This window comes from Pithys albifrons, chromosome 28, assembly GCF_047495875.1.
Source record: "Pithys albifrons albifrons isolate INPA30051 chromosome 28, PitAlb_v1, whole genome shotgun sequence".
Classification (NCBI taxonomy): Eukaryota; Metazoa; Chordata; class Aves; order Passeriformes; family Thamnophilidae; genus Pithys; species Pithys albifrons.
Genome location: NC_092485.1, coordinates 5,438,867 through 5,450,005, shown reverse-complemented (window position 1 = coordinate 5,450,005; position 11,139 = coordinate 5,438,867). Strand labels below are relative to the sequence as shown.

Genomic DNA, 11,139 nt, shown 5'->3' with positions numbered 1-11,139 from the left:
CAGTGTCTGGCTGTACATCCACTGCATCCCTCTGTGCACAGACTCCGTGCACCTCCCTGTGGCCACAGCCAGAACAGGCTCCGTGGCTCTGCCTCCAGTCTGACCGACCCCACGGGGACCTTACTGGGGACACAAAGTTGCTGTATCACCCCGGCCTGCAGCAAAGGCTGGGGGGAACCAGCCCTGCAGTCCCCTGTCCCCAGCCCCAGGGTGGGGGTCCAGAGCAGAAACTCCACAGCATCAGGGCCCTGGTGCTGCTCCACTGCCTTTGGGCCATCCTTTATCCAAGGGAACATCCTGCCTCCTCACCTGCCCAGCAAACACCCCTTTCCTCTCTTGCCCTGTGTCAGTGCTTTATTTATTCCCCCTCCCTGTGCTGGGGTCCCTGGGGAAGGGTCCTGGTTTTCAGGGTGGGATGGGCTGTGCTGCAGAGGGACTGGAAGCAGATGTGCCCCACAGCTGCAGCTCTTCCTGTCTCTTTCATTTTATTTTTTTTTAAAAGATTGTAAATATAGATAGAGCTTTATTTTGTTAATAAGACGATGAGTAACTTAACCTGTATATTTCACATACCTGTTTACAATCGTCCCCCACTCCCTTGGCACAATAAAGATGACTTTTTGGAGCAGAGATTTGGACCTGGACTTCATCAGTTTGGGGTTGAGGGCTGGATGGGGAGTCCCCCTGCAGGGGACACCCTTCAGCTGCAGAAGAGTCAGGAGCACCCCAAAGCCCCAGGGATGCTGCTCTTGCTCAGGAACAAGCTCCACCCAGATCCACCATCCCCAATTTTCAGCTACCAGCAGCTTTTATTTTGCACCAAAACAAACACAGATGCAACAATAGTCCTGGTTCTTGCTGGGGGAGGTTCCTGTGCCCATAGGGAGGGGACAGTCACCAGCCAAGGCATGAGCAGAGGGATGAGTCCACCCTCAGGTGATGCACAACCACTGTGATGAGCTGGACAGTGCTCAGCAGGCCAAGATGGGCCTCACAGAGCTTGTGGTGGGGGAGCAGCCAAGTGCCAAGGGGGTGAAGCTGTGCCCAGCTCCTGGAGCAGGTCAGCTCTGTCCAGCCTCCTCCTGGGGGGATCCCCCACAGGGACACAGCCAAGGGAGGAGCACAGGGATGGTGAGGAGCAGGGTGAACCCCCCCTGGCCCTGGGGGACACAGGGAAGGCAGAGTTGGGAGCCCCTTGTTCCAGCAGCACAGGGTGCTACAGGGGAAGCCATGAAGCTAATGGGGACAGGCAGGGCCAGCCACGGACTGGGCACCCTGCAGGGGGTGCAGACACCCAGTGCCCACCCACAGCACCCCCCTGGTCCCAAACCCATGTGGCTCATGGCTGACTCTGCCCCTTTGTCCCCTGCACTACCCCAGCTGGAGCACAGCACTCCCACCCCTCATGGAAAAGGGTCCCATGCCTGGGATCAATACTGACCCAGGGAAGGTGCTGGTTTGGGGGTGGGAGCCCAAGTGACACCCAGGGCATGGGGGGACCAAGTGAGCAGTGAAGGCGACGGGCACAACATAAGCATTGGGCAGCAAAGTGACTGGGCAGCACTGGGGGCTCCTGAGCGGATTGGGGGGACCCGTTTTCCCCCTCCGGGACAGCACAGAGGGAGCAAACCAGGTGCCAAGCCAAGCAGCAGCAGTGCCAGCAGGGCACGGACCTGCCGGGCACCGGGGCCGAGCGGGGCTCGGCATTAAGGCGATGGTGAGGCTTCCTCGTGTAGGCAGCAGCCTCTCTGAGGCCACGGGCCTCTCCAGCATCTCACGGTCCAGTCTTGGGCATGTCCAGGGTCCCCTTCCATCGGTGGCCGGGTCAGAGCTCCTCTCCTCCCCCTTCCCACCCGTCAGGACCTGCCCTCGTCCCCGGCTGGGTGGGGAAGGGCGAGGGGGATGCGAGGGCTGTGCACGCAGCGAGGACAGAAGAGCTCGGGGGCTCGGGGCCAGTGACGCTATTTGGACACCTGCAGGGCTGTCACCACTGGCTTCATCTTGAAGTACTGTTTAAACCTTAACTTTGCATATCTGCCAAGAGACCAGAGAGGGGCAGACCTGAAGCACTTGTCCCCCTGGCCCCATGTCCCCTGGCCCTGGCACGGAGGGACCACCTGGCCCCTCTGGCTCCAGGGAGTTAACTCTGAACTGTGCTGGGAACAAACAGGGGACTCACCTTAAGAAATTAAAGTCTATGGTAGAGTATTTAGCCTGGATCAGGCCCCAGCATGCCCAGAGGAAATGGGATGCCTGCAACAGACAAAACAAGGATTAGAAATGGGCACGGAGCATCCCTGCCCCTGGGATGAGTTGCTCGTGCCTCTCCTGGTCTGGTTCCAGAATTCCCATGGCTGTGATGATGGGACACAGGGCAGCAGCCAGCTGGGGCTGGCCCACACCTCTATTTTTATGCCCTCCTGAGGGCTGGCAGCAGGAAGGATGCTGAACCCAGTGTGCTCAGGGTACCAGCCCCTGCCCTTGCAGGGATGTCCCTGCTGGCAGCTCCAGCCAGGAAAGCAATTACATTTTGTCCTGTTTCCAGAAAATTGGCTCAGGTTGCCCATGGCATTTACCAAAGAGGATTTCCTCATGTCTGGCCTGTCTGAAGGGATGCCCAAGGCCATGGCTATCAGAGACTGCCGCCCCTTGGCACACATTGGTGGGTTGCAGGCAGCCAGCGCTATCTGTGACCTTGCCCAGGGGCTCAGTTCTCTGAGGTGCTGCCAGGCTCTTTGGGACAGCGTGCCCCAGTTGCCCTCAAACCCCCAGGCTGGCACCTGCACCTCCATCCTCCCCAGGTAAGCTGCAAGCCCAAGAGCAGATGAAAACCCATCGCCTGGGTTGTGTTTTCACCTCTCGAGAGAGGTTGGTTCCTCCCACCTCCACCACTCACCAAAGAAAACTTGTTCACTTGCACATAAAGAGCCTCCAGCTCCTCCTCAGACACCCTGGGGCCTCCTGGGTCACTCTGGGTGAGCTGCTTGTAGGCCTGCAGGTAGGAGTGCAGCCACTGCAGCTGGGTCTCCTTGCTGGGGTAGAGGCCATAATCCACCTCCTTCACACCTGTGAGGGGAGGGGGGTCAGCGATGCCCGAGGGGCACAGGGGCAAGAGGGAGGGTTTCCCCATGGCAAAGGGATGTGACCAAACCAAGGATCGACTGCTGATTCAGAGCACCCACCCAGCCTCAAGGTTAAGGGCCAGGCTCATGTAGGAATTGCATTCCAGGTGCCCAGTGCCACCAGAGACACCCTTCACCCCTCACACATCACTCTAACCCTGGGCATCCCCATTTCCCACCACAGGGCTGGGGATACAACTCCTTCCTCCATCCCCAGGGATGGGGAGACCCCAGAGCAGCCTCATTTCCCACCATGGGACTGGGGTTGTAACTGTCCCCATGGATGGGGAGACCCCAGGACAGCCAGTGCTGGGGGAACCTTCAGTGCATGGAGAGGAGCCCAACTCACCTGCAAACTCGTTAAAGTGGTTCCCAATATCAAAAGCCTGGTAGTTGTACCCGGTGTACTCGTAGTCTATGAAGCGAACGTGCTCTGGGGAGGCAAAGGCAGGATCTGTGAGGGGGGATGGGGGTGACAGCCCCGGGGGTGGGCGAGGGACAGACCCCTCGCTGGGCAGACAGAGACGCTGCCACAGACCTTGAGTCCTGTCGTAGATGATGTTCTTGCAGAGCAGGTCGTTGTGGCAGAGCACCACGGGGGAGCCCAGCTGGGACAGCGTCTCCTTCATCCAGGCCAGCTCCTGCTCCAGCGTCTCCAGGCTGGGCACATCCTGCTGGAGGCTGGGGAAGGGCATGGGTGGAATCACGGCTGCTCACCGGGAGCCACCCTGGGGGCAGAGGGGCAGCGTTGCCCCGGCTTCCCTCGGTGCTCATCAGTGACACAAAGAAGGGCTAAGGAGGCTGGCGTGGGGAGGGGGAGGTCAAGTTTGGCTGCGTGGTCCTGGGGGAGCCTGGCAGATCCCCCGGCCCAGCCTCAGCCCTTCCTTTCTCCCCAGACCCCACATCCATCTCCCAAATTCACCCACTCTGCCACCGAACCCCCCCAGTGCTCACTCTCCAAACACCCAATTAACCCCCAGGCAACGGGAATGCTTTGGACTCTGCCAGAGCACGTAGCCTCCCAGTAACCTCAGGAGTCTCAGTTCCAAGAAGAGAGCTCGTTAATGATTGCCTAATTGGCTGCACTGAAGGTGCAGGCTTGGGTAAAGTCTGCCTGCGGTGGGGCGAGTGCTGAGAAAAGCCCTTCTGCCTCTTACCACAGGTTAATGATTCCCTTGCCTTGGGGTTCATTCACCTCCTCCGCCTCTTGGGGCTGCCCGAATCCTTCCCAGACACCCCAACACTCACCTGGGGTCAACCCAGCCTCCCAGAGATGGGATGAGCTGGTTTGAAGTGGGAACTGGCTGCTTTAATCTATACAGGGTTTCTAGTAGTCATTGTCAGCTCAGCCCTGCTGCTCAGGTCCCCACCGTAGGCAAGGCCTGAGCTCCAGATTATTCTAGGCTTAAATTGCAGGGAGAAGGGGGACAAGGAGGATTAGTACAGCAGGTGGGAGTCCATGGCTCTGGCTGGGTCCTGCCTGGATGCTGTACAGACACATCCCTGAGCTGCCTCTGCCCTAACACAGCAAAAATCACCTGCAGACTGGCAGGAGGAAGGTGCTGGAGGTGCCTCCATCCCACCTGCTCTTGGAGTTGAGAGAGGGATCGTGATCCAGAAGTGGCCACGTGGCCAAATCCAGCCCCAAAACCATCCCCAGATTCCCACAGAGTCTTTACCTGAGAACCAGGGCTCTTCCCCCTGGTCCTGTACAGACCTAGAGCTGAGTGGGCAGCGGGTGCCCAAGCCAGAGCCTGGCTCTTTGGGATCCCTCTGCCTTTACCTGGGGTTGGATACCTTTGGGCTGAGCTCTGTCTTCACGAGGGTGAGGTATTTGTGCAGCTTCTGCCAGAGGATGGGCTTGGGGAGGCTCCCGTTGGCATGGATGGCGTGGACTCGGGCCATCTCCTGAGCCACCAGCCTGGGGGAAGCACAGGTGAGGGGTGAGAGGTGTTCTGAGAGCTCCCGAGAGGAGCACTGCTCAAAATCTTCCTCAAGACATCCCCCAAAACCCTTTGGGATGTCTTGAGGGGGATTCCCCAAAAATAATGTTTAAAATCACAACATCAGCACAGTTGAAACTGCCTTCCATGTCAGCAATCAGCCTCTGAAGCATTTCAGACAGTGCACACCTTTCCAGGGCAAATCCAGCCCAAAGCTCCCAGTAAACGTCTATTCACCTAAAGCTGATGCTTTAAAGATCTGGTGAGGAACCCAGTTGCAGTTTGGCCCATTTATACCCCCCAGCACCACCCAGGCCTGTACACACAGCGATGCTCGAGAACCAACTCAGAGCCAGGGCAGGGAGAGGAGCTGGAAACACGGACCCAACCCCTTGTGTCTGGATAAGCCCTGATGTCACCACCCTGTGGCTCCCCCAGGGGGACAGGAGGGTCCCCACACACCTGAAGATGTGGGGGTCCCGCACGTGGTCGGGCCCCAGCGCGATGCCCGGCAGGAACTGGTAGCAGAGCCCGTTCTGGAAGGCGCAGTACAGGTCGGGGGCACAGCCGTGGGCACGCAGCACCTGGAAGTTCCTCAGCTCCGTCTCCCGGTCCACGAGCAGCTCCGTTTTCCTGCCGTAGACACGGACCAGCACCGCATCCGCCATCCCCTCGTCCGTGTAACAGGCCACCAGCTTGTTGGTGATGCCATCGGTGAAGAGCTGCAGGGGCAGAAGGGTGGTCTGCACATCCCTGCCATGCCAGGTGGGAATGGGGAAACCCCTTCCCACCAGCAGATCCCAGGGGGGGAAGCAACACAGCAACAACGGGCAAAAGAAGGCACGAGGCAGCACAGCCAGGAATGCTCCTGTGGGAGATGACGTGAGTTTGCAAGGCCTCAGGGTTCAGGGGTGAACTGGGGTTCTGCACCAAGCTGGTGGTTTGGGTGGAAATCCTGCTGCTTTTTTCACCTGGCAGCTCAGGAATAGCTCAGGAACAGCTGTGGCCAGATGTGCCGCCAGCACTCTTGGCACACGAGCAGCCCCGGGAATCGCTCCCAAAAAATCAGCGTAAATCTTTTGGCTCAAAATAAGGAAAAAAACCCAGCAAGGCAGAAAACAACCCGGAGCAAACAGCACCACCCCCTCCCCTCCTCCGACCCTCCCCGCGGGGCCGGGGCGCTGATAGGCGGAGACGTCTCTGCTGGGGACGTCTCGTGTCACTGCTCTGACGGCTCCTCGCAGATGGAAAGGGAGTTTTGTTCTCCCATCACTCCGCCTTGGCTGCCTGCCCGTGCACATGCCAGGGCTGCTGCCCGGCTCCGCTGCCCATCCCGGCGGGATTTCCGTCACCTCCAGTGCACCCGGGGGTTGGGGTCTCCATCATGTCACGGGAAGCCCCTGCCCCATCGCCCCCCACACTGCAGGATGCTCAGCCCCTCGTGGTCCTGGCTCTGCACCGTGGGGTGCTGCTGCTCCCCGTGGGAATGACTCCTGCATCCCTCTGGGCTCGGGGAGCCGGAGCAGGTGTGGTGCTGGCGGAGCAGGAGGGGGTGAGGGCTCGTGCTACGGCAGCCGCGGAGCTCGGGGATGGGACAGATAATTTTAGACATCCCACTCAGCAACCCACGCTCCTATATAGGGTGCTATATATAGGGCTCCCCGTGCAGCCTCCCGAGGGAAACTCAAAGCATGGAATGAGACCCTCAAAGTTCGATGGTGCTCACAGCCCCTGTTCCACAGCTGGAGGGGGATCTGGGGGGAGGCAGCCACCGTGTCCTGGGGGGCTGCTGGGATGGGCTGAACCTTCTCAAGCTGCTTTTCCCAGGGCAGATAATCTGTGTTTCTACCACAGTGCCATGCTCAGCTCTTCTCTCCTTGTCCTTGCAGGCCCAAGAGGCTGGAAATTCGGGAAGCAGAGGTGCCATGGCCCATCCATGCAGGAAACGGTGTCCCCCCTCAGCCACACACACCTCGGCCGCAGGTGAGCGGCTCCACCTCGAGATGCTCAGCAAAGTCCTTGTGCTGCTTTGTTTTGCTGCCCAACAGCCTGATCAGCCCTTTCCAGCAGGTTTAACGGGATTACTGAGCCTTATCCCCCCCTGAATTCCAGGCCACTAACTTTGGAGACGCACACGTGGTTCCTCAGCAACCTGCAGGCAGGGGCTCGCCTGGGTTGGAGGCGGCAGCTCCTCCCGCTCCCGAGGAATGAGCGCAGCTGCTTGGGAGGTGCCTGGTGCTATTCCTTGTGGATTCAGACTGCAGTCACCCTGCTACCAGCCCAAATCCTTCCCTGCTGCAGCTGTGTGACAGCAGGGATGGAGGAAAAAGCGTGTGTGACAGCGTGTGACTCCACACCAGGAGCTTCGCAGCAATTAAATGTGAAGCGACACCCAAGCCCTGTGCAAAAGTGCTGAAGAGAAGCAGCAAAATCCAACACCTGGTGCTGCACCTGCTGGAGACCCCTCAGCATTCCCAAGGCACCACTGTGCTGGCTGGCTCAACTCCCCCAGCCCGGGGCCAGGAGACTTGTTGCCAAAATCAGGCTAAAAAAGTCCAACCATGCCAGAGTGCTTGCAGGGGTTTGGCTCCAGTCGCTGCTGCTCTTCTCTCTGGATGGGGGCTGGAGGAGTATGTGCTTCCCTGGGAGCTGGGTGGGCTGACTCACTGGCACGGAGATGCTTAAAGGATGAGGAGCAGGAGCCCTGGGAAGTGGGCAAACCTGGAGCACAGGGGGCTGGAGCCCCCAGCAGGGAGAGGGCAGGAGGAAGAGGTTGAGCACCCAGATCCTTCTCCCCGCGTTCCACACCCTGCCCTGAGCTCCAGGAGATTTTCCTATGCCACTGGCACAGGCTGGTACAGCCCCTGCAGGCAGCTGTGCACTGACACCGGGCAACGAGGTGGTGAGAACCGGGCACTGCTCCAGGGCACCAGGAAAGGGAACAAGGGAACGGGAATGCTAATGGGAACCAGCTGAGGACCCTGCACCGCTCCAGTCCCCTCCGAATGGCTCAGCACTGAGGGAAACGCAACAGGAGGGGTTTCCCTCCACTCCTAAGTGTGGGCTTTGCTTTTTTTTAAATTAAAAACACACACACGTGTGAACACTGGTGAACACTGACTCCTCCAATGCCTGCAGAGATACCAGGGAGCCGCCAGGGTCCTTCAGAAACCAAGGTCTGTGCTCGGTGCTGCACAGAGCAAGACATTTCCTGCCCCTACAACCCCAACTCCCAGCTTCCTGCCTATTGCCATCTGCCCTTTCAGATGTATTTTCCTGCAGCTTCTTGTATTTAATTACACTTGGCTATTAATACATTTTTAATGGCACTCCAGGCACACGGGAAGCAAGTGCCTTCGGAGGACACACACACACGTGCAGGCAGTTTAAGTGCACCCAATTCCAGCACCTCCTCCACACTCCAGTGCCCATCACCAGGAGACTGGAGAGGGCACAGACACCACCAGCCTGTCTCTCCCCAGCTGGCACACCTGGGCAGAGGTGAGGAGGAGGAAAGGGATTCCCATGCCAGGCAGGTGCCAGCCCTGCTCTGCCAGCTCCACACAGCCAAGCCCTGTCCCGTGCAGGGAACCCAGAGCTGAACTGCAACTCCCACTTGAACTGCAGCTCAACCCACGCAGCCTGGGAAAGGTGTGAGCCAACAAGTAACCCAAGCGAGCCCAGCCCCTGCAGGCACTCTCCAGCCTTCACCCCCACCCTGGCAGCCTGGAAGGACCCTGGGGACACACCTGAACTCACAGTCACCACTCATTGAGCACCTGAGAGATCCCTGAAGCTTGTGGGGATGTGTGTGATGGGAGTGTCACCCCTTTGCACACCTGATGGGGCCACAGTTATGCTGTAAGAGTGGATGGGAGAACCAGCCGTGGGGGGACAGGGTGTGACACCCTCTTTGGCAGGTCCTAGAGCCCCCCATGGTGGGTTCTACAGTCACCCTTCTATGAACCTTGCAGCTCCCCAAGACTAAGCACCTATTGCTGTCCCAGGGCTGGCCCCATAGCTCCACAGGGTGAGCCCCCCTTGGATAAACCCCACGGTCCCCCTTGGGTGGACCTACAGCCCCCCGGAATGAGCCTCACAACCCCCTTGGGGAAGACCCTGTAGCCTCCCTCCCCCGGGTGAACCCCTATCATCTCGGGCAGACCCCACAGCCCCATACCCCGCACCCCGGCCGGGCTGTGCAGCCCCCCGGGCCGATCCCCGCGGGGGTCTCAGCGCAGGGTCCCCCCCGTACCTTGGTCTTCACCCTGGCCGGCTCCCAGCCGGGTCTCAGCTCCCGCACGATCCGCAGCGCCCCGGGCAGCACGTCACCCTCGTCCACCGCAATGCCGAGGTGGGGCACGGCGGGGGTCCCGCCGCCAGCCCCGCGCTCCGGCCCCGGCCCCGGGCAGTCGGGGCAGCGGGCGGGCGCTGCGGCCATGGCCAGCTCCGCGCTGCCGGAGCCGCGGCCCATGTGCCGGGGGCTGCGCGGGGAGGAGCCGCCCGCCGTAGGGAAGCCATGAGTCACCGGCCCGCCTCCCGCCCGCCTCCCCGGCAGCGGCAGCGCCCGCCCGCACCGCGACCCGCCGGCGGACCCGCATCCCACCCGCACCGCACCGCACCGGCACAGCGGGCACCCGATCCGCACCGGGACCGCGGGCAGCGGATCCGCATCCCATCCGCACCGGGACCGCGGGCAGCGGATCCGCATCCCACCCGCACCGGGACCCGGGCAGCGGATCCGCATCCCATCCGCACCGGGACCCGGGCAGCGGATCCGCATCCCACCCGCACCGGGACCCGGGCAATGAATCCGCATCCCATCCGCACCGGGACCCGGGCAGCGGATCCGCATCCCACCCGCATCCTGGGCAGTGCACCGGGATTCTGTTGCCGGTTCTCTCGTCCCGTATGTCTCCCCCATCCATTCTTGGAACCTCTAAGTCATCCCAGGGGACCCGCGCCGGGATCGGGACCGGGACCGCCCCCCACCACACCTGCAGCCGGTGCTCTCCACCTCCCCGTCCATGCCCTGAGCCCCTCAGCCGGCCCGGGGGGCTCCGCACAGGCCCCCACTCCATCCCTCTGGGAATAAAAAGGATGAGGATGCCACGTGTGAGATGAGCTGGCAGCGCCCAGGGCTCCAGGTGGAATGTATCCCCTCGGGGTAATCTCTCCAGCCCTGCTACCATCGTGCCCACCAATACTGACCTCCCACAGAGATTTTTGGATGGGCTGGGGAGAGGTTGGGTGGATAAAGATAAAGCAGGACTCGCTCTGTGGCAGAGCCCGCACGGCTCCTCTCCGGCTTCATTATCAGAGGAAATAACAGCGGCACAGGGCTGGGAGCAGAGAATGCCCCCTCCAAAGTTTACAGCTGGCTGCGGCTGAAATCAGCTAAATGGACCATGGAGACCTGGGGAAAATCATTTAAGGAAGAGGGGAAAAATGCCCCAGCCGGGTCCTGTGTTCTAAATATAGAGCGAGCTCTGTCAGTGTTAATAGGATGGTCATAATTGCTCCCGGGCTTTGCTGGGCTGAGCGTGGCCTAATTGCTCGCCCGGCACGATCTAATCCGGGCCGTGGCGGGTTATGGTGCCTCGCAGCCAGCGCTGCCTCAGCCACCGGGAAATTGCCCCTGGAGCAGGCGATTAGAGGTGTTAATAGCCTGGCTTAAGGGGCCCAGGAGCAGCACCACAAGCAGCCCCGGCGTTTTTCCTCCTGATGCTTAAAACAACCGTGCTGAACAGGAATAGAACTGGATCCACAAAAACATCCCATTTTAGGCCAGCCTGAGTGTTTTCCAGCCGAGGGCTATGGCAGAAACCAGGGTAGGGGCTGAAGTCACCCGGTGCATTTGCAAGCTCACATCCACTCTTGTCTTCTCCAGACCAGAGCCTTTGTGGTGTAACAGAGGGCAGAGGAGGCTCAGTTATTTCCAAGTGGAGTTTCCCTGCGGTTGGAAGGAAAAGGAGATCCTTGCCAGCATCCCTGTACATCCAGAGGGTTGTGGAGAGCACGAGCTGTAGCTCCAGCACTGACCTGAGCAGATTCCCCCGTGCTGAGGGTCTCGG

The 11,139-nt window shown here is 60.2% G+C and overlaps 1 protein-coding gene across 1 annotated transcript; it reads right to left on the bottom strand.

Annotated features, from left to right (window-relative positions):
- Window positions 1–503: 503 nt before the first annotated feature.
- On the bottom strand, window positions 504–9,558 carry ETNK2 (ethanolamine kinase 2). The gene is made up of 8 exons (XM_071578873.1): window positions 9,321–9,558; window positions 5,528–5,787; window positions 4,906–5,043; window positions 3,661–3,803; window positions 3,472–3,555; window positions 2,897–3,066; window positions 2,180–2,253; window positions 504–2,034 (listed from the first exon to the last, which is right to left on the bottom strand). Exons 1-8 carry the CDS (start codon window positions 9,537–9,539, stop codon window positions 1,962–1,964), a joined length of 1,161 nt encoding a protein of 386 aa, XP_071434974.1. The 5' UTR covers window positions 9,540–9,558; the 3' UTR covers window positions 504–1,961.
- Between the last annotated feature and the right edge of the window lie 1,581 nt (window positions 9,559–11,139).